A 23,130-nucleotide genomic window follows, 5' to 3' on the forward strand; every position below is an offset into this window, starting at 1 on the left:
GGGACAGAGGTGGTGCTGGCAGGGCTCATGGGGGACAGAGGTGGTGCTGGCAGGGCTGACAGGGACAGAGGTGGTGCTGGCAGAGCTCACGGGGGACAGAGATGGTGCTGGCAGGGCTCACGGGGGACAGAGGTGGTGCTGGCAGGGCTCACGGGGGACAGAGGTGGTGCTGGCAGGGCTCATGGGGACAGAGGTGGTGCTGGCAGGGCTCACGGGGACAGAGATGGTGCTGGCAGGGCTGACGGGGACAGAGGTGGTGCTGGCAGGGCTCACAGGGGACAGAGGTGGTGCTGGCAGAGCTCCACTGAGACAGCTGTGACCAAGTGCACCCCTTTGCCACCTCCCTGGGATGCAGGGCAGTCCTGGGAAAGCAGAGATGCGGCCAACCCAGGGAAGCCACACAGAAATGTCACATGGCTTCCCGAGGACGCACACTCAGAATCCACATCTGGCTCCTACAGTCGTGAGAACTTGGAAATGAGCCACCGGGGAGGTCACGCTCTTTCCAGCCGCACCCTCATGCCAGCCTGCTTCCTCTGAAGGCTGTCTGTCAGGGCAAGAGACACTATCACTTGCATCCTCAAAGCAAAGGAACTCTTCAAAGGAACACTTCAAAGCCCGGCCGGGAGGGAGATGGAGTAGGAAAGGCGTGCTCCGTGGACCCCTGTCTCCAGGGCCCAAGAGGCTGCCCTCTCCAGGGGTCGGCCCACCGAGGAATCAGCCCAGACCTTACCCCACCTCCTAGTAAAATCTCAATTTTGGGAAAAGTGCCGGGTTTGTGTTTGCTGGTCACCAGGGAGAACCTCATCCATGTCACTCCCTCTGTCAGTGTCGGATGGAGGCCAGAAGACTTCTGGAACGACAGAGGGTGATCTGAGCCCCGCCCGGCAGAGGAGTGGGAGGGGGGGAAGACCTTGCAAAGGACGGCGGTTCCAGGATCTCCGAGAGCAGTGAAGCTCTCCATTCACAGAGCCTGCTGGCTGCAGGACCACAGCACCAGGAGGAAGCCAGCCTCTCAGGCAGATGCTTGGGGTAGAGCCCCCTCGGCTTCCTGGCTCATTCTCCGCGCCCCCCACCCGAGGACAGGCCCGGGGGACCGGGGGGAGGGGGGATGGGTCACGCCAGCTCAAAGGGGACACCCCGAGACCAGGAAACGCCCACACTCCATGACGCGAACTTGGGCCGAGCCTCCCAGCTTCCCTGACCCTACGGCCAATTCTATTTTTCTGACCAATGTAACTGGGTACGTACAGTACTAACGCCCTTGACAGAAAGTGATGGAACTTGGGGGGGGAGTCCTGCCAATGGCTAAGAAAGACTTACAAGGGAAGAAAAATCGAGGGAAGAAGAGAACAGAATGAACAGAAAACCATACCCCCAACTGAAACACTCATGCTGTGCACAGATTACAAAGATCAAAGTCCCAGAAGGTGAATCTGGGTTCATCATGTAAGCAAACGAGCACAGACAAAGTCTGTTTTTTCTAAACATTCCCGAGAACCAGGTGGAAGAGGTCTTTCTGAGAATGGTGACAATTCACATGGGGCAGCTGCCCTTGGAAGATTAAGGGATAAAAGAGCTGGGACTTTTGCAAATACATTCTGCCCTGAGGAGCCATTGAGTTGCTCGGATAGAATCGCCTAGGTGACATCAGGGTGAACATGCTAATGAAAATTATCTCGCTTAATTATCAAGATTCACATTAAATTTGTTTCCTGTGCGGTGTAATTGGAAATTTCTTCCATGTTTATTTTATGGCTTGGGCTGGGAAATATCTTCCTAATCCCTCTAAACTCATGTCTTCATAAACCTCCTGATTTCATAAAACAAGAGCTCCCTGTCTGACAAACTAACTGGAACCAGCCGTGGAAATGTTGGGGGTTTTTGTGTGAAAAGGGTTAGAAATAACTCTTTTCCTGTCTGAAAATAATTAATATTCCACCCAACTGTTTCCTTCTTTCAGGCAATCTGCAAACTCTAAGTGGGTGGATATTTTCTTAGCTGTCTTCCATGCATTTACTTATACGTTTCTTTTCCACAATACAAATCACACAAGGTATGCAAAAAGCAGATGCACTTTTAAAGTCTACCGCGTTGCATTTCCCATCCGCTCCCTGAAACTGCAACCCCGGGGGCGGCCAAGGACAGCCGAGCGGTGGTTTTGAAAGCGTCCACCCGGCCAGGGCGGCCAGCAGTGTCCTGACCTTCCTTACTCCTGCCCAAGTGCTCAATATCCTCCAGGTAGCGGACAGACTAGAGTCAAACTTCCTATTTTCCCCAGGACTTAGTTCCTAAACTGCCCTCTGGAAGCACCAGGATGCACATGCCACAATTCTGCAAAGGGGCTGGAGACTTAGGAAAAAAAAAAACCAGCAAAAAAACCCCGGCACCTTCAAGTGGGTTAAAATTCCAGACCAACTGCAACAAAGCCCTATCGCCCACCAGAGGTAATTATTCCCTTCCATGATGGGAATGAACAACCAGCAATTTTAGGAGGAACGGGAGGCCCCAGCTTCCCCGGAGAATCAGTAAGAAACGGCTCATTCCCGTGCACCACACACCCTACAGCTCGTTCCTTACCTTCCTTCTTGGTGAAGGCATTTAACAAAGACTTCATTTTCCCTCCGACTTCGGCAGTGGTCCGCTCATTATATAACCTTCTCGGATGGGAGGAAGGGGAGGAGGGCTGCCGGGCCCCTGGGCTCCGGAGCGGCTTGGACCCGGGGAGCGGTGTCGGGCCTCTGGGCACTGCCGGCTCCCGAGCACAGCTGGGCAGGCCAGACCCAGCATGCTGGTGACAAAGCCCACCCCATATTCTGCCTGTCAGCTGGGAGCCAACTGTGCGTAGACTGGGGCTGCTCTCAAAACCCGCGGCCGCTCCCCGCGCCCGTCATGTGAGCGGTGCTACCCTGCTTTTGTGATCAGTGCCTCGGGGAGGAGGGTCAGCAGCGCACGCGGAAGGCATCCGTGAGCCGGAGCCCCCCCCCCCCCCCCCCCCGCGACGATCCAAGGACCCTCCGGCTGGGGCTCCGGCCACTCCCGCTCAGAGGCGCCCGGGGCTACACAGCATGCACGGTGCTTCGCTGATTTTCATTTTAAAGAAGAAGCCAAGTGCTCTCGAATGCCGTTTGTCCGCCAGCTGATGTGGGGAGCCAGTCGAGGAGATAAAACATCCCGGTTCCAGATAAGCTGCGCGCCAGACCCGTGTTAACTGGGCGGCCGGGGCCAGCCCTCTGGAATTTCTGAACATGACCCAGATTTCCACTGGCAAGAATCACACACAAGGACCCATTACTTCTCTGGCTCCCCGCCCCTCCCCCTTGGAGGTAATGAGCCTGGAGAAAACAGGATTTCCACCCTCCCTCTTTTTTTTTTTGAAACAAAAGAGAGATAAAACAAACTGCAGCCCAGCCACGGCTTGCCCTAATTCCAGGCAGTTGATAAAAATGAGCGATTTCAGAGCCACGTTGCACATTTCTTACAGAGGTCCGGGAGACACGGGGAGAGGCGACAGGGAGAAAGTTCTGCCCTGCAGGAAACACAAAGGGAGGGGCCGTGGCTGGCGAGCCCCACGGCAGGTGGAACGGGGTTATTTCTACACAAGGAGAAAGGTCTTTCCGAAAACTAAACGGAGCATCCCGGGGAGCGGGCTCTGCCACTCGACGCATCTGCTGCTGGGGCTGTAATTAAGTGTGTGTTTTCTCGGTTGCTAAGAGAACTGCTTCTGAAATTCGAAAAAAAAAAACAAAAAAAAAACAGAGCGAGCGAGAGAGAGAGAAAGATGGGATGAGATGAGGAAAAGCAACGGGAGCCTGTAAGTTGAATTCCATATGGTCGACATGCTTTGTGTCAACAAAAATGGCAGCGTAAGAAGCTCTGGGAGCATCTCCTCACGGGATGCCCAGGCTGGCGGGACGTCTCACCAAAAGGTCTCTCCAGGGTGGCGAGAATGGAGACTGGGTGCCCTGTACCAGCCGAGCATTTGAGCACCGTCCTCCTTGCACTCCCACGACGCCCCATCACACAGCCCGGAGCTGCCTTCAAACCCCGCCCCAGGTGACCCTCCCCCGCCATGCCAGAGCCCAGGCCATTTCTGGGACCTGCCCCAGGAGACATTCGGCCGCTGGTGCAGTTTATCAACAAAGACCCCACGACCTGCCCCTCACCACTCACGTCCCTGGGGGACAGAGGTGGCGCTGGCACAGCTGGATGTCCTTGGACCTTGGTGCAAGGCTGAAAAGCTTCCAGAAGCATCTCTCTCGGATGCAGAAAGCGTCACCAACAAGGACACAGCTGCTTCCACTTGGGGAGCCTGCAGCTCTGCCACCGGGTTTATTCGCCAGGGGTCTTCAAGGTGGGGATGTCTAGCTTATCGGGGGTGTGTTGGCCGTCTGCCCCGGCTGGGACAGGATGCCACAGTGACGGTGAAACTAGGGACGTCCCCCGGAGGCCGGGGCGCTGCCGTGTGGGTCCCGAGCACTCGCCCCGCCCAGGAAACCCTCTGGGGAGTGGGCGGCTCTGTGGTGCTCAGCCCTCCCTCCATCTGCTAGTGATCGATGCTGTCCCAAAGCGTGGGCCTCCTCCTGCACCAAGTCCCCGCGACAATCTTTGTTCTGGCGCTGCCACCTTTGCTGTCAGCAGAGAGTGCCTGTGTTCCGGGGTTGATGGGCGGCGACCCCGCCGAAGGCCAGAGGTGCCGGGCCATCGCCGGCTCCCCCGCTGTGGACCTGGGGTGGAGCCCTTGCCCCCGCGCTGGGAGCAGAACCCGAGATGCCCAAAGAGCATTTACACGTGGCCCAGGTGGGACAGCCCCCGGCCCGCTGCCCCGTCACTGTGTTCGGAGTGACCTTCATGGTGCGTTTGTCCACAAGTAGGAGCAGAGTCTGGAAACCATGGGGCCCTCCCGGCTGCCCACCCGAGAGGTGAGCCTTGCTGAGACAGACCCTGTAACCAGGAAACAGGCTGGCTGGCCCCGGGCAGAGGGGCAGGCGGGGCTCTCCATCACCCCTCACCCCCCGCCCAGGGTCCACGTCCCATCGCGCGTGTGGACCCGAGCTGTGCGGGCCCAGGGGATGCAGCAGTGGTCAGGACAGAGAAGATTCTGGCTCCCTCCCAGCCTGCATGAGGGGCGGGGTGGGGGCATAAGAGCAGACTTTGGACATAACAGACTTTGAGGAACCCCAGGAAACACCCCTTAGCCAAAGGATTCCCATTCCAGACACCTTCAGTTCTTCTAATAAGCAGACAACTCTTCCAATCACCCTTCCAGGAATCTGAGCAAACAATTCACCAAGACTAGGAGCCAGAGCTTAGGTTCATGTGCAGACCTACTGTGTGCCCGCCCCCACGGACCAGGCTCTGCCCCACAGAAATCCTGCCGGGGTTTGGGGAGGAGGTGGTCCGTTCCTGACTTCACCCACCTGGCCCATGTAAAACCTCCTCGCCACTGGCAGGCATGCTCTCCTTGAATACTTCCAGCAACAGGGAGCTCACTACCTGTGTGCTGGCTCTGCACCCACGTGCACCAGTCTCCTTTCCTGTCACACAGACAACACGCCCGCACCTGCCACATACTAATTGGAAGGGAAAGCCGAGGCATTCGAAGCACAGGCTTCATCCCAACAGATAAAGTAGGTTTGGAGGTGTCGGAGCCCAGCCCAAAGATGGCTAAGCTTTCCTCCCATCAACTCCTAGACCCTTTCTTCCTACACGGGGTCCTTCACGGAGCATCCAAAGTGACTATCAGAGGCTGTGCTGGTCACATTCCTGCGGACTGAGGTTTGGTTTCAAATGGATTTCATTCCAAATGAGGGGGAGAAGGGAGAAGAAGAATTCTGGGTCCGAGCTGGGCTGGGGGGAGGCGGGTGGCAGGTGGCAGGTGGCAGGTGGCAGGGGGTGGGGACCGGAATGCTACCTGGTGAATCTGTCCACCTGCTCACCCACCCACCCACCTCAAAGGATAAGTGAGCATCTTTTGAGTTGGGGCCAGTTTGAAAGACATAAAGGCAGGAGGAGGGATTAGATGGAGGTCCCCCAAATCAGACAGCTTCCAGGAAGGAAGAAGTTCACCCCAGAATGAACCCCAAGCTGTCAGCCTTCTGGCCTGGCCCTTTAGCATCACCTCAGCCCCACCCAGCCCGAGTCCAGTGCCAGGCCCTCGGCAAGAAGTAATAAATAAACGATGCGCGACACGGCCCCGCCCTCCCGTCCACCCCATGCCCCCCCTACCCCGACCTGCACAGCTTTGGCCTCTGTGCCCCATGCCCCGCCTCGCTCTGACCGCCTCCCAAACCCTCGCTGTCTAAGCCCTTCATCTGCCACGTCTTTTGACAACTGCCTGATAACAGGCTGAAAAATAATTTCATTTTTTCTATAAAAAAGGCTCTTCGCACCTCAGAACATTTCAAGACGCTCTGAAGTCCTGGCAGGGAGGAAGCGCCAGGTGTTACAAACAAGCCTGGTGAGAGTCTGCGGGGCCGGTGGGTCTCGGGAGCGTCGCCTGCTCGGCGTGGACAATCGGCCCACCTCTCCCCGCCGTGCCAGCCACCAGCCCGATGAGGGCAAGTGGGCCAGCGTCTGGTTTAGGGGCCGGCGCTGTGTCTTACTGCTTGGCGGCCATGGGCTGGTCAGGCACCCCGGCCCTCGGATTCCCCATCTGTAAGGTAGGAATAACCCAACGCATTCCCAGTGTTGGCTGTGGGATCGCATAAGTCGTGTTTAGAGCACAAAAAGGGGGAGGTCAGCCTTCTGGGGTCGAGTCCCAGCCCCTTTACCTCCCAGCTCTGTGACCCGGGAAAGCCACGATAAACCTCCGTACATTCATTTCCTCTTCTATCAGTGAGGATGTGAATGGTGTCGCCACATAGGAGGTGAGGATCGAATCAATACCTGTACCAGTGCCTGGACTTGGAGGTTGCCATGGCTAAATGGGCAACTGCTGAATAAATACATTTAACTAAAAAAAAAAAAATCTGTGAGTGAATACCAAGTCAATCTACCCGGCCCCCACCCTGCCCCTGTGTCTGTGATAAGCCCTCCGAGGTCCTTCAGAATGCACTTACATGGCCTCTTTGGGTGCCGCCTCCTCCAGGAAGTCTCCCGGATGGATCCAGTTACTGGAGAGACCCCACCCCCACCCCACCCCACCCAGGGCCGCCAGGCCAGCAGTCCACCCTGGGGACTTTCCCGGCTCCAGGGAACATCAAGCTTCCTGAAGACAGGTCTAGGGTCCAGCTCCCCTATCGTCCTGCAAACAGGGTGTGCTCCCACTGCTGTGGACGTGAGTGAATGAATGAACCGGAAAAGAAGGAGGTGGCGAGTCCAGCTTCTACTTTGTTCTGAGTGTCCCCAGGCCCTTCTCCAGGCCCACCAAGCTGGTCTCCTTGGTTGTACTGAAATCGCCTCCCTTCTCTGCCCCATCCTACCTCCATCCGCCCCCATGTCCGCCCAGGCCCTGCCCGATCCTCGGAGGCCCAGCTGCCCTGCTGGGCACCAGAGAAGGAACGGCCCTGCAGGGCTCTCTCCCGGTCCCCACGGGCAGGCGCGCTGGACATCGGTCAGGCCAGTGTCCTCAGTGTCCTTGCTGTGTCTGCAGAGTCCCCACCCCCCGTCCTGCCTGTCTGGGGGTCGGGGGAGCTGGGGCTCATTCTTTCAGCTTTTGCGCTGCTGCCGGGGCTCCAGGAGACCCGAGGCACGGCCAAGGCTCTGGTTCAGGAGGAGCAACGCCACGGGGCCAGTGGGCGTGGACCCGGCTCAGGGCGGCGCCGGCTCCGTGCAGCAGCCACACGTGGGCTGGTTACCAGGCTGGCCACACAGCTCCCAAGCCTGGCTCTCTGGCCCCCTTGGCACGCTGAGAGCCACCAAAATCCTTTGGGACCTTCCTTTTCTTCATCAGCAGCCAGAGGGATCTCTTCAATAAGACCCTGGCTGACCAGCTGGCGGGGCTGGGGCTGGGGTTGGGGCTGGGATGTGAATGTCTCCAAGGCCCTGAAATCCCAGAGGTAGTGGCTGTTTCCCTTCTCTTTCCAAGCAGCCTGGGGATTCACTCAGGCCCCGCCTCCTGTTTGTGGGGGTGGGTGGAGAAGGGAGAGCTGGCTGGGATGGAGACAGGGGCTGGGTAAGCAGGAGAGTCCCTGAGTCTATCTCTGCCTTAATGCAAACTTGCGGAGGCGGCTATAGCCTCTCGACAGACAGGAGTCCCATGGGGAACTGGAAAGAGGAAACGAAACTCCAGAGGGTCTCAGTGGCCCACCAGCCCCGCCCTCCACTTTATCTTACAGAAGCAAAAACCAATTGCTGAAAAGGAAACTGTGTGTGCGAGAGCCTCGCCCAGCTCACCAAGCCAGGACCAGGGAGGCAGCAGGTCCTGGGGGGCTGTGGGCTAGACCTGGATTCTTCCTGCCTACTCCCCACCTGACCCAAAATAGCAGACCTCGCTTCCTTTCTGCGTTGCTTTAGATAACTGCAATTTTAATATTAGTAGGCAACATTTCCCCATCTCACAATAATTGTTAAATGAATCATACTTTTATAAATAACAGGAGATATAAAAAGGCGTCTCAGCAATAATGCGGGGTTATCTTTGAACAAAGATGTAGGTGTCTGCAGGATTTGTAACGTTCCTGTCAGCTGGGGCCACAGAGAGAAGCTTTGCTCCTGGAGGATCCATTGAGGCCCCTGGATAATCGGGTAAGGGGCACCGATGAGGGGGCTTCAGAACCCCCCCGGGGTGGGGGTCTCTCCCCAGGGCGGTCAGGCTCCCTGCTGATGGTAGCAGGAGTGGGGGGCTCCGGCAGGGGCTAAGCACCAGTCCTGATGCAGTGCTTTAGAGTCAAGACCAAGGTCAGAGCAGAGACAGGGAGAGGGGCTTTGGAGGGTTGAACTGGGGCTGACCACACAGAGGATGAGGGTCCCCAAGGTGCATTCTGGAAGGACCGCAGACTCCAAACCCTGCCTTTGCCCCTCCCTCCGTGCAGCTTCAGCCTGTGCCCCGGAGTCCCGCAGAGACACTGCACGCCGGGCAAACGCTCTCCCCTGGTGGGGTGGGGCAAGTGGCAGCACTGTGGCTTAATAAAGAAAGCAAGAGCCACCCTGAGTGGCCCTTCTGAGAGCCCAGCGATGGAGGACATCTGGACTTCCCACAGGGGAAACTGAGGCTCAGGGCGCTGAGACAAGTCACCAGTGCCCACCCTGCCTAACGGCTCAACGGAACCGCCCTCAACCCCCAAGGCCAGACATGGACACCTCTTCCGGAAGCCTTCTGGGTGCCTGGACACTGGGGACTGCACTGCAGGTGCCAGGACCCCACAGAGTGAACCTCTGCAGCCACGGACGCCCACATGTCTCAGGACACACAGAGCAATTTGTGGAAAGGCAGCCCCTGAGCTGGCTGGAGGGTAGCTAGAGTGACCACGTGCTAGAGATAGAAGGTTATCTCCCCCAAATTCATAGGCTGAAGCCCTGACTCCCAGTGGGATGGTATTGGGAGGTGGGGCATTCGGGAGGTGATTAGGTCATGAGGGTGGGGCCCCATGATGGGATTATTGCCCTTATAAGAAAAGGCAGGGAGAGACATCTCTCTCTGCCACATGAGGACACAGAGAGAAGGCACCATCTGCAAACCAGGAGGCGGGGCCTCACCGGGACCTGAACTGGTAGGCACCTTGATCTTGGACGTCCAGCCTCCAGGACTGTGAGAGATCAGTGTCTGTTGTTTAACGTGCCCTGTCTGTGGTGTTTTGTTAGAGCTGCCTGAACTTCAAAGACGCCACATGTGGCAGGCTGTGTCGCTCTCCCTTACAGGCCCCCAGGGGTCCTCATGCCATCACCTCCGCTACCCCTGCTCCTCCACACCGCCCCTCCCCCCACAGGCCCCTGCCGGCCCCTCTCGGTGCCCTGAACACCCCTCTGGGCCTCACCTCTGCTGTGCCCCCCACATGGACTCCTTTACCCTCCCCTCGAGCTGGCTTCTCTAACTCCCATCCTTCAGCACTCACTCTCAAGGTCGCCTCATCCCAGAGGTGTTCCTTGACCATCCTTTCTAAAAAGGCAACCCTCTTATTCTCTCTCTTAGCCCCTTGTTACTTTTCCTTCATTGCACTTCTCAAAAACTGAAATCACACCATTTGTGAGTTTGCTTATATTATCGTATTTTATCCATAGGGACTGCGTCTGTCTTATTCACCACTTCATCACCAGAACACAGCTCAACCTCCCACTAGATACCTGTGCTTTTCTACCTTGATTCGACAAATGAATAAATGAAAGAATGGCACTTTCCTACCTCACATCCTGGACTTTGTCATTGAGGCTTTCACTGTGTTTGTCTCACTACATGAAATATCTGTTTCTAGAACTCTTCCCACCATGAACACCTCCACCCCACAGCTGGAACTTTCTGGAAGGCATGGGTGGGGGAGGGGCTTTACACAGGATACAACACAAGACCCGGCACCAAGTGGGAGCTTATAAATACATGTTCCAGTTATTTTAGGTCCTTGTCTGCCTATTAACATCTGGGTTGTCTCTGGGTCTGCTTCTGTTAATTGAGGTCTCCTTTGATTACATGTCACGCTTTCCTGCTTCTTTGCTTGTCTAGTCATTTTTGATTCTATATCAGCCATTGTGTTTGATATGTTGTAGAGACTCTGGGTCTTGTTATCTTCCTCTGAAGAGTGTTGAGTTCCTCTGGCAGGGAGTAAAATTATCAGCAGAACACTTTGTCCTGTGAAAGCATGGCTTTTAGGCTTTTGGGGGAAATCTCTGTTGGTGTGGTCCTTATGGGAGGTCCTGACTTCTGGGGCCCTTCTTGGGCTCTGGCAGAAACAAATTCCTCGAATGAGACAGAACTCAACTCCACATTGTCTCCCCTTGGCTCGTTGAGCTTTAAGCTACTGTGTTCCACTGGGACCCCTGGACTCTCATTTTGAACATGACAGTTCAGAAGTCAGTCAAGGATTTGAGGGGGATTTATGTGCAGATTTGGAGGCTATCCATTTTCCAGCATCCCCCCCCCCGCACCCCCATTTCCAGCCACTCAGGTGGCCCTGACCCTGACCTCCAACGCTGGATCCTCAACCCAGAGAAACTCACTTTCTATCAGGGAACTCCCTCATTCACGTGGGTCTCACCTGGAGGACTCCCCTTCTGTCAAGGGTCCTGGCCCCTCTGGTTCCATCTGCTTTCAGTTACCTATCAATGGCTAAAAGCAGTTGTTGCTATTTTTATATATTTTGTCTCAAGTTTGTCATTATTATCAGCAGGAGGGTTCGTCCGACCTGAGCTGCTCTGACATTATTGGAAGGTAGAAGTCATGGGTTCATAAACATATATTAAGCAAATAAGCATCTCCCCAACTGCCCACCTGCATGCACACACAGTACGTGGCAGTGAGTCCCTGATCTCTGTGTCTAGAGGCAGCAGGTATGTCCGTTGGGGAGATGGTGAGTGTGTCAAAGCAGAGACAGGCCGGAGTGAGGAAGCCTGGGTGTGTCTTGACCACTGACCGTGGAAGCCAAGACATGCAGTTGTTCCTGGCACCATGGGTGCCCTTGCAGCCTGGCGGGAAGGATCACAGACACTGGGGAGGTTTATTTCAACACAAGAATCCAGCCTTTGAAGATTTCGGGCCCCCACCTTTTAGATCAAAGTGTTAGCGGACCGAAACCTATACAGGTGCCGGGATGCCCGGAGAATGAAGTGCTCGTGACAGCCCTGAGTGAGCACTGCGATGGTCCCCGTGTCGGTCCCACCTGGGTTCATGCCCTCGCTAGCAGGTCCTAAGGCAGGCTTGTATTCTGGGAACAAATTAAGCCTCGGTGACTGATTTCACCTTCAAATGAATTCCTTCCCGGGCCGAGCTGGCAGCAGAGCTAGATCAGGTGCCACCACCAGGCAAACCCCAAGTCCAGGCAGAACCCAACCGCGAGGGGCAGGAGGGGAGAGAAGACCCCGGTGGGCCAGCCAGTGGGCCGTGGCCTCGGAAAGTAAGGTGAAGAGATGCGGACGGCGGCTGCCTCCCATGAGCAATTTGGGATGAGCAGGGGGAGGGCTCTGAGGGCTGAGGCGGTGGTCGTCTCTCCAACATGAATACCCACATCATCACTGTAGCCCCCCACTCTGAACGCCCACCCAGCGCAGCCCAGGGCCGGGCCTGTCACACGTTCCGTTCTCTCAACAGCCAGGTGAGGTGGGTCCTTTCATGCCCATTTTACGGACGTGAAGATTGAGGCTCAAGGGGTGCCAGAACTCACTCAACCCCGTGCCCTTCACTCTGGGGCAGCGCTGGCCTCACTTCCACCTCCACCTCAACGTCAAAGCCAGCCAGTGGTGTCCCGACCGCTGGACAGGAGGGAGTGGGGTAGACCCTGCGGGGGGAGGGCAGGGGGCTCACCTGGGGGGCAGGTGATGCTGAACGGGGAAGTCAACTGACTCACCTGTGTGTGTCCTGATCCCACCTCTGCTTGGCTGTGGGTCCCGCCTCCCCTGGGCCTCAGTTTCCCCATATGTCAAATAAGGGGTCAAGTAGAATGCCCACTAAACGTCCTTCTGGCTGGCAAACCCGAGGACCCTGTCAGCTCCGTGAAGCATCCTTCTCCAAGAGGAGAGAGAGTTCTTGGAGCTGAGTGGCGCGATTTCGGGGGAGCTGGGCAGCCACACAGGGAGGCTGGAGCCTGCAGACCATGGGCCCCCCCGACCCCGGCAGGCCGAGGACAGAACCACAGGATCTTCAGGGCTGCTGGGCAGGGTCCCACTTGGCCACCTGGGCCCTGGGGTACCTCTGAGACTCAGGTCAGGCCTCCCCAGGTCAAAGGGACTTGATGGATTTCACTGGGGCCCCAGAGACACCTTAGCTTGCTCTGCTCTCTTGCAGAAACGTAGAAAAGATGTGGGATCCAGAAATAAGACAACAGTCACCACAACAGCAAAAGTGGAAGCAGTAGACAATGACTGCTACGCGTGTCTCATATCTGTCCCTTCTCCCCACGACCGTGCCAAGCGGTGACTCCTCCCCGTTATGCACTGGAGGACCCTTGAGGCCCAGAGCACTTCACTAACCTGCCTGAGGTCACACAGCCTGGCCATGGGGGGGAGGGTCTGCCCTTAGCCCCATCCCTGACCCAGCAGCTGATACTGAACCCAAGCCCTGCAATTCGATGTCCCAGGAGGGCCTGGAATTTCAGCCCTGACCTGGGTGCTTGCACCAGCCCCAGAGATGTCACCAGCCCCTCTGCCTGTCCTCCTCACTCACTGGGTGAGCCAGCTCCTGCAGGATGAGGGGCCTGGTGGGGGCGGGGGAGGGTTGGGGGGCATCTACCTGTCTCTCCTGTGCTGTTTCCTACCTCGTCCGGGGTGTCCAGCCGACACACCCATCTACGTCAAGTCTCAGTGGCTGCCACAGCCTGGGCAGCTGTCCCTGGAGCCCACCCCACTGCATCCTTCAGTCCCAGAGGGGACCACCCCCTGCCCTATCAAGTGGTCCACCTGCAACCACAGCCCTATTTCCTGGCAGGGTGCCATCCCCGTGGGACTTGGCCACCTTCTGTGTGTCCCCCCATTCACTCGGGGCTCCTGCAGGATGGGGGGACCTTGTCTGTCTCTCTCAGGTCCCCCGCTGCCTGCCAGGGCCACCACTGCTGCCAGACCACAGTGGGACAGCGAGGCTTCAGGTGACGCCCGTGTAGCCCTGGGGGACTCCCAAAGCCTTGTACGCATCCAACATCTCATTATGTCTGAAAAGACTTTCAGATCACTCACTCTTTTTAAATTAGAAGATAGTTTTGCCTTCCCTTGATTTGGGGCCAACACACAAGCTGGAAAGAGAAAGGCATTCTGGGGGAGGAAGCACCTTTTCCCTTTGGGGCAGCCCGGGCCGGCTCCCAGAGACACCGTGGGCGGCCCCGAGGTGGTCAAGATGTGGGCCACAGAGCCCCAGGGCCACAGTGGCTACTGCAAGGGCCCTGCCATCCTCCAGTCCTGGTTGCATCTGTGCTGAGGTTTAGCTGTGTGACCACAGCCAGGCTGAATGACCTCTCTGAGCCTGTAAGTGGGGCTCCGGTGGCGTCCTTGGCACATGGCCTTTCAGAGGGCCCTTCAGTGGGAGAGAAGTGGGGGGAGGGGAGGGGTCTGCAGTCCTGCACCCCCGGGCCCTTCGGCCGTGGGCACCTCTGCATGCCTTGCTGACCTGAGTCCAGGATTCTCTGCGTCCTGGGACCCGGCTCCTCCTGGGAGGCAGGGGCTCACTTCATGCTCAGGGAAGAAGCCAAGCCCTGTCTCAAAGCTGAAGGAAGCTTCGCTGTAAGGCTCAGGGGTCAGCGAGCAGGGCTCCCACCGCCCAGAGGCCCAAGAGGCGGGCAAGGTCCCCCCATGCCACACTTCCCTGAGCGCCGTCCTTCAGGCCTGGGCTGGGAACCAGGGGACTGCATACACATGTCCCTGTGCTTCCACGTTCGGTCTCTAAATTCCACCTCCTTGGATGAGTGTCTGTACCACCCTCATCTTCCTCCTGGGCTGGGAGATTGGGCCTCAGTGAATCCTTCCCCAAAGACCCCTCAGCCTTCCCTGGGAGGGGCCATGAAGCCTTTGCACCCCCCCCGTCACTCCCCAAGTATGTGCTGGGGGAGCACCCCCAGCTGTTCAGTGCCCCCTCTACGCCCAGCCCGGCCGGCTTTCCTCCACGTCTCAGGACAGAAAGAACCTCCAGCACCATCATCCTGACTAACCCGTCCTCCACGGCATCAGTTCAGCTCATGAATACTCTGCTTAAAAAAAAAAAAAAATCCAGCAAATGCCCCATTTTCCTAATGGGGTCAGCAGAGCACTCCCTTGGGCAGAACTCCAGCTGTTCAGTCACCACCAGGCTGTTCTGTTTCTGCCCGAAACGGTCACGCAATTTCGCTCCCTAAACTCCGAGTCTAGCCCTCCACAGATAGCCACATCTTCGAGAAGAATATTGTTTTTTTTGTTTTTAACATCTTTCTTGGAGTAGAATTGCTTTACAATGGTGTGTTAGTTTCTGCTGTATCACAAAGTGATTCAGCTGAGACAAATACTGTTTAAAACGCCATGCACATTTTCCAGTGTGGCACAGACCTGCCCACTTCCTAGGATTCAGACACACCCGGGACAGCTGTGGAGGTGGACGGGGTTCTGCATTCTGCCCTTTAAAGTACCACCTAGTGTCCCAGCAGTGTGGGTCATCCAGCTCCACGTCACAGAACACCTGGTGAGTCAACATGGCAAATTCCTTAGAGTCAGGCTGAGATGGTTTTTGGCTTCTCGCTTTTATAAACAACGCTGCCGAGAACATCTTCACGCGCGTAGCCCCCCCCTTCCTCTTTCAAGTCACTTCCTCTGACTCTATTCCCAGGAGCGAGCGGAATTGCCAGGCCGAAAGGGGTGAATGTTTCTATGGCTCTGGATACACTTTTGGTAAATTGCTTTCCCCAAAGAGTTATACCAGTTTATACAAATGGGCAATGGGAACCAAATTTTCTCTTAAAAGAAAAAAAAAAAATTCATTTCTGGAGTGAGAAACAGAAAATGTGTCTCAACCAGGCAACGGTAAATTGAGAAAAGCAAGAATATCAGCGTGCTAATAAGAGCACTCGTACCTGGAGTGGCTTATTAGAGGGGATATGATTCCACTCTGAGGGGCACACCACCACCAGAGGTTTTCTCCTTCCAGCAGAGGAGTGGGCTGTGGTAACACCAGCCCCTCCAGGTCACCAGGCAAGTCCATGAAGCTTCTCCTGTTTGGCTTCATGAACTTCCCCGGGGTCTGCTTATCAGCACAGACCGAGCTGATGACACCGGCCTTACTGGAGCGGGCACCCAGGGCAGGAGGCTGTCATGGCCCCAAGGGCACAGGCGGAGCGATGGGAGATGCAGGTTATGACGCCCCCGTGTCATTCGCACAGACTGTTCCCAGGAGTCTGAGGCAGGATTTGGAAGAAGCTGATGAAACTGAGATCCCATTAGAAACAGGACATATGTGATGAAGGAGAGAGAGACGCCCAATGAGATTAAGAATCAAACAGGTGGCCCTGAGTGAATGAATACACATTTCCCATAATTACAGAGAGATGGAAAACAAGGGACCAGAACAAAGGAGCAAAAGACAGTGCGTTTCCAACTAGTTTGCAGCGCGGTCTGAAAATAGATGCAGCTCGAGGTGGTGCTGGACTGATCTCGCCAGCGCTTGACCCCGCGCTTCCTGCAATCGGACTGCAAGCAACGCGCAGTGGGCAGGAAAGCGCACAGATGGTCCCCGTCTCCCCCCCGGGAAAAAGGTGGCCTAGGGCAGCGGCCAGGAGCCCAGGATACCGTCTGGGTGCACAGCAACCCTGAGACCGGTATTGGGTTGCGTGTCTTTTGCAAAGTGGAGAGGCAGGGAGGGGGATTGGAGGGTCTGGGATGTGCCTTTGGGAGGACGACAGCCCTGTGCTAAGTCAGACACAGAAAGTGGGGGAGGGACCTATCTATCTGGGCAGAAAAGGACGGCGCTACCCTTCGGTGGGCTTCCTGGGGGAGACATCTGAGCCCTCAGGGTCTCAGGCTGCTCATCTGTGAATTAACAATAATAACAACAATGGTGACGATGACGCTGGCTGACACTGACCCGCTGCTGACAAGGTCTCAGCCCTGCTTCAGCACTGCACGTGCCTAATCTCAGCACCAAAGCCACAAGGAGTAATACTATCCCACTGATACCAAGGAGGCAACTTCAGCTCAGAGAGGGTCAGTAACCCGCCCAAGGTCACAGAGCTGAGATGCAAGCCGAGGCCCGGGGTCTGCTCTCATTTAAACCCTCACGCACTCCGGTGCCAGGAGGACCTACCCGCAGTGGGTGCCGTGGGCACCGAATGGGTTGATCCAAACATGGAGCCTTTGGTGCATTTCCTGGTGCAGAGGATGTGCCCCGGGCACACGATGGGATTTGGGAATTTGTCTGGGTTTGCAAAAGAGCACTGCGCCAGGGGTCCGGGCCTCCTTCTCCGCTCTGAGGAGAGGTGTGACCTCAGCAGGGCCAGCGGGGCCCTGGAACAAGACGGCTGAGCCCTTTGCTTCATGGGCGAGGGGTGCAGGCTGACGCAGGAGGGGGCCTCCACCCCACACAGGGTTTATGCGGGCCTCGGGGAGACTGAGACACCGGCCTCTGCTTTAGGTCTCATGAGCCGTCCCGTGGAGTCAGGGCTCCTCTGGCAGCTGGAATGGGATGTCCTCCCCTCCGCCAACACCACTCTGATGACGGGGTCCCCCAACGCAGCCTTGTCGCTCAGGGCAGCACCTCTGCTCCGTGTTCTTAAGCAAGAAAGCAATGCCAGGAAGCACAGCCGTCCACCCCAGAATCTGCTGTCGGTGTTGAAAATGCGGGGCGTGCCTGGCTTCCAGATCACGCGCCGAGGAGGGGACTGCTCCTCACCCCACCCGACACAGGCATCTTCAATTAACTTCAGATTCCTCTAGAAAAACACCCTGCCCGAGCGTGTCTCTGCCCGTGCCCGCTGCCACACCTGTTCTCGCTCTACCAAGCGCTCTGTCCCCACCCTCGGCCCCCCATTAATTCAGCCCAGGGCTCGGGTTCACAGATGCAGCGTCTGAGCCATCTGAACGCGCCCGGGGTCTTCGGATAAATGAACTGACCCGGGGACTTCCCTTCCCTGGTGGTCCAGGGGTGAAGACGTCGTCTTCCAACGCAGGGGGTGCGGGTTCGAGCCCTGGTCGGGGAGCTAAGATCCCACATGACTTGCGGCCAAAAAAACGAAATATAAACAGAGGCAATATTGTAACAAATTCAATAAAGACTTTAAAAATGGTCCGCATCAAAAAAAAATCTTTAAAAAAAAAAAAAAGGAACCGACTCGGCTCTGCCACCCCCTGCATCCTCGTAATCTGGCCTCAGAGTGGGTCACCTGGGAAGGTGTGGACCAAAGGTGAGGGCGGGACTCAGGGGGCGCCGGGGTGGGGCGCCGGGCGGGGGGGAACCGGCCAGCGTGGGGCATGGCTTCCTTGCGGCTCTAGCAGGCCTGGCAGGGCCCGGGTGCAGGAGGCTGTGCATCCACTTTCAGCTGCTGGAAAGAGCGTGCAGCCCGTGGCTCTTCATTTTACAGCCCACGAAGCAGTAGGAGGGGCCTCTCCCAGGACAGCGTTTCTCCCCGAGTCTCTTAGCTACGGCAGTATTATTACGACTTCCTAAAAAAGAAGCCGGCACCCTGGATTTCTACATGAAATCTGATTTTAAACACCGCGACTAGTGATTGTTTTATAGAAATGTGTCTTAAGGTACGGGTAAAAGGAGCTGCTGTGAGCCGCCGGGAATCTGGGGGCTGGGGGGCTTGAATGACAGCTGCTCCCTCTCTGAGCACCCCCGCAGGGGGAAGCAGGCACCCCCAGCCCACCCCCGAGCACCCCACCAGGCCCAGCGCAGTCACACGACGGCCTTGGTGTTGACTCAGTGCGGCTTTCCCAAAGTGAGTTCCACGGGACCCTGGGGACCCTGGGGACAGATGGTGCAAAACAGGTTCCACAGTTGAGCCTGGGAAACACCAGGTCAAACAAAGTCAGGGAGCATCTTTACTGCAGGACCCACCAGGGCCTTTAACGTTCTAAAGTGCGTCCCGAGGGTCCAGGAAGGGTACAAAGCAGGCAGTGTTTCCAACGGGATTCCGCCCCAGACCCGTGTGTTCTTGCAGAACAGCTGGGAACTCACTAGAACCCAGGACTCTGCACGTGTGATCAGGGCACAGGCGGCAGGCCACCGAGACGCAAGCTTCCCACGGTGCACCCGGGGTGCGATCGCTCTCACGTTCAGAATCAGAGCCCCCGACTCATCCCACGGGGCGAGCCTGACCCCAGCCCCTCTGGAGACCACCAGGAATCAAACGAGTATGTGACGCTAAGGACCAGCGCCTTCTGGCCCGGTGGCTCTGCTCGGGGGGTTATATCCCGGGAGGCCTGAGTCGCGAGCACGGGCGGCTAGGGCGCCCAGGTCACGGTCAGTGCTGCAAACAGGCTGGGCCGAGCGCTCGGGGCGGGGAGCAGGCCGGGCACGCCCCCTGGGACGGCAGACGGGGTCGGCGAGGACAGTAAGGCCGTCCCCTCCGTCGGGGCTGGCGGCCGAGGCAGGCCTGGCCAAGGCATGAGGGGCCTGGCTGGGGCAGAACCCCACATCCACCCGAGGCAGCGCCGGGCAGGCGACCTCACCTCCAGGCCTCGGTTTCCCCCTCCTCCAAGTGGGAAACGCAAGTGCTCGAGTGAGGATGAAACGGCCTGACACACACGTCAGCTATTCCTGACGCTTTTCTCCCTTTGAGAGTTCTTCTTGTGGCATCTATGCAGTCAGAAGGCAACCAAAGCAACAAATAGGCAACAGGAGCGTCAGGTCAAATCCACTGACAGCCGCCATTTATCCACTCTTCGCGCTGATGATTGAGGTAAATATTTCATTACCTCATCTCCTTTTTCGAAAAATTATTTTTAGTGATGGTCAAATACACACAACATAAAATTGACTATTTCTGGGAGTCCCCTGGTGGCCTAGTGGTTAGGATTTGGCGTTTTCACTGCTGTGGCCCGGGTTCAATCCCTGGTGGGGGAACTGAGATCCCGCAAGCTGCGCGGCATGGCCAAAAAAAAAAAAAAAAAATTTTTTTTTTTTACCATTTCTAAGTGTCCAGGCCAGTGGCATTAAGTACATTCACACTGTTGTGCAGCCATCTCCACCATCCATCTCGAGAACTTCTCCATCTTCCCAAACGGACACTCTGCCCTCATTCAGCACTAACCCCCCACCCCCTCCCCAGCCCTGGTCCCACCTTCTACTTTCTGTCTCTCTGGGTTGAGGGCTCTAGGTCCTCCTACGAGTGGAATCGGGCAGGATTTGTCCTTCTGTGACTGGCCCGCCTCACTCAGCATGTCCTCCAGTTTCGTTCATGTTGTAGCAGGGGTCAGAATTTCCTCCCCGATTCCCTTGAATCTTCACAACAGTGTCAGGAGGTCGATACTCAGATGGCCGGAGGGGGCTCAGAGAGGTCAAGCGACATGCACAAGGTCACACAGCTCCACCTGGGACTTGGCCCTGGACATGTCTGCTCCAAGCCCCACCCTGGCACTGGCCAGCCTCACGCCCACAAGGAGCAGAGGTTTTCACTGAAGTTTCCCTGAATGAGAAGCCTGCATTCAGCGGGGGTAGGCGCGGGTGGTTTACCCCGTTCCCTCCTGCTCCCCCAGGCAGTGCCCAGAGCTGCTGAAGAAGCCTCAGGCACCCGTGGAAACCGTCTCTGCTGAGGAACGTGTGTCCTGGCTGCTCCTGGTGGTTCTGCAGGACCCCGGCTCCGAGTGCCCCCGGCCTGGGATGTAACTGTGCCTGCAGCTCAGGCGGGTTAACGCGGATCACAGCTGGGGGTTCAGGGCGCCGCCCAGAGGGACCCGACAGGCCGTCGAGATTGTGGGGAGGTTAAGGAGGAGGACCCGCGGGGCCGGCCCCTCAACTCGTCTCTGGACAGGGGTCCCCAAGCCCAAGCGTATCCTCCTGTAATGTGGGCACGCTGCCGCTGCGTGCCCCGGCTCAGAGCGAGGTAACAAGAATGGGACTATCTGTGCCCTGAAGACGCACAAGTGTGGCTCTGGCCCTCCAAGAGGCTCGGGGAGGGAGGGCGGGACCCAGCCCGCAAGGGACTGTCAGACCCCGAGCAGAATTACCGGACCCTCCCAATCACGCCCAGGTCTCCAAATTGTCCATTCCACCAAGCCCTTCCTCTCCAACCCTTAGATCCAAACCCCAGAGCCTCACGGGGAAAGGACAGACCTTCCTCTGGAGAAGATTGCCTCAGCAAAGGCAAAAGAAAGGTCTGGCGTGGCTCGGGCTCCTGCCTGTCCCCCCTTTCTGTCCTTCTATCTTCTTCTGTAACAGAACCTGGCCCTTCAGCTGGTCACCGGGTCACCCAGAAAGAAGATGGCATTTCCCTTCTAGGAGGGAGCCGTGTGGTAAGGTCCTAGCCAACAAGATGCAAATGAAAGCAATGTTGCCATTTAGGAGAAGTATCCTTACAGGGTGGGGACATGCCTGCCTCCTACTCCTTTTTCCTTCTGGCTGATTAGAATGATTATGTGGGGGCTTCCCTGGTGGTGCAGTGGTTGAGAATCTGCCTGCCAATGCAGGGGACACGGGTTCGAGCCCTGGTCTGGGAGGATCCCGCATGCCGCGGAGCAACTAGGCCCGTGAGCCACAACTACTGAGCCTGCGTGTCTGGAGCCTGTGTTCCGCAACAAGAGAGGCCGCGATAGTGAGAGGTCCGTGCACCGCGATGAAGAGTGGCCACCGCTTGCCACAACTGGAGAAAGCCCTCGTACAGAAACGAAGACCCAACACAGCCATAAATAAATAAATAAAATTTTTAAAAAAACAAAACAAAAAAATGGTAAATTTTTAAAAAAAAGAATGATGATGTGATGGGCAGAGCTGAAGCAGCCACCTTGGACTATGAGGGAAATTGGGAAGGAAGTCCACATAGAGCGGAGCCATGAGATAGAAGGACCTGGGCCTCAGACACCACGGAACGCTGCCCCAGGGCCGGAACACCTAGCTGAAATTTTATTGGAAAGACAAACTTTTGAAAAATTTGGAATTAACTGGTTACTCACAGCCAGATCTCACCATGACTATTAGAGGCTGGCAACACTGATTTTCTAATACCCGAGAGATAAAGAACAGAGTCATTAAGAGCTTTGGGGCCAGTTGGACCAGAGGGTGAGGCTCAGCTCCCCTGATAATACTGAGTGGGTGCAAGGGTCAGATCCCCCATGGCCCCCATAGTCTGGTGGAGAGGTGGACTCCTAAACAGATAATTACAATACAATGTGATCAATTAATAAAAACCACTGACCCAGGGAGCTCTACCAGACATTATGTGCCAGTTCCTACACTCCTGAATGTAATAAAACACAGTTCCTTTTAAAAGCAAGACCCTATAGGCCATTCTGCATGCTGGGGAGCAGGAATCTGCAGGGTCCGCTGACCCGGGGGGAGACCTGGGGGGTGGTCTGCAGAGGAGACAAGGGCTCCAATCCAGACACGAAACACTGCTCTGTGTCGGAGCGTGTGGCCGGCTATCATTTAGAAGGTGCCCCCTGGGAACGCAGTGCAGGGAAGGCTAAGGGCGTGGCTCTGGGCGATGCAGGGCAGGGGCAGGAGGACCGTGGAAGGCAGGAAGGACTGAGGCTGTCCCCCTCGAGGATGGCGGCGGGGTAGGACCTCGCTCCGTGAAGCCCAGGTCTCAGGGGGGTGCGGGGTGGCGTGTTTTCCTTGAGACCCACACCCAGGACACGTGTGTCGATAGGAGGGGTCCAGCATGGGGTGCAGGGAGGTGGGTGCCTTGGCGAGGCCAAGAGCCAGCTGGTGTCCGGACCCTTGTCCACAAGATGAAGCTGATGTCCCCTGACCCAGCGAAGCAGGAGGCTGTGGGAGCCGTGACTCAGGCACGCTTGGGGGCGGGGGGCGTGTCCCGGGGGCCACGGCTGCAGTACCTCTGGCACCTGGCGTTGGGTGTGCGTGGACAGAGGGAGCTTGGCAGGTCCGACAGGCCCTGTAGAGCCCGTGGGATGGAGCCAGACTGTTTCAGGCAGTGGACTGCAGAGCCGCAGCTGGGCAGGGCTGGACCAAGGGTCCCAGAGCCTCCCACAGCCCTGGTGCCCAGAGCTTTGAGGGCCCCGGAACCTTCCACCACCCCAGGGAACATTCCCCGCCTAAGGGGATGAACGTGAAGCAACGCTGGAGCCTGGGGTGCAGCTGGCGGCGTCTCTCTGCTTTCTTAATGGGCCAGCGGGGTCCCACGCTGCTCCCTCTTGGCGGGCACGACACAGGCAGATGTGTCATCCAAACAGCACCTGTCAACTTGGAGTTTGCCTCGTGTGGGATGATTTCTGGGCGTCTTCGTCGGCTCCCAGTTAGAGGAGGAGGTAAAACTAAAACATGGGTGTGATCCCTGAATCCGTGTCCTGGCGCTGCCTCAACTTGCCGCGAAGTGGGCGGCTCCAAAAAGCAAGAGTGGATTCTCCCACGGTTCTGGAGGCCGGAAGTCCCAAATCAAGGTGTCGGCAGGGCCGCGCTCCCTCTGGGGGCTCTGGGGGAGG

The 23,130-nt window shown here is 56.9% G+C and overlaps 1 protein-coding gene across 6 annotated transcripts in view; it reads right to left on the reverse strand.

The window, feature by feature from the left end:
* The window catches only part of SHANK2 (SH3 and multiple ankyrin repeat domains 2), a 552,800-nt gene that overhangs the window by 283,190 nt on the left and 246,480 nt on the right, over positions 1-23,130 (reverse strand). The window contains exon 1 of one of the 6 annotated variants that reach the window (XM_036861482.1): positions 2,581-3,189. The exons of the other annotated variants lie outside the window; for them this stretch is intronic. Coding sequence (XP_036717377.1) covers positions 2,581-2,617 — 37 coding nt within the window. The 5' untranslated portion in view covers positions 2,618-3,189. Of the gene's footprint in view, positions 1-2,580; positions 3,190-23,130 lie in introns of those variants that run through there. 6 annotated transcript variants of the gene reach the window in all.

The sequence above is a fragment of the Balaenoptera musculus genome, chromosome 8 (genome assembly GCF_009873245.2).
Source record: "Balaenoptera musculus isolate JJ_BM4_2016_0621 chromosome 8, mBalMus1.pri.v3, whole genome shotgun sequence".
NCBI lineage: Eukaryota > Metazoa > Chordata > Mammalia > Artiodactyla > Balaenopteridae > Balaenoptera > Balaenoptera musculus.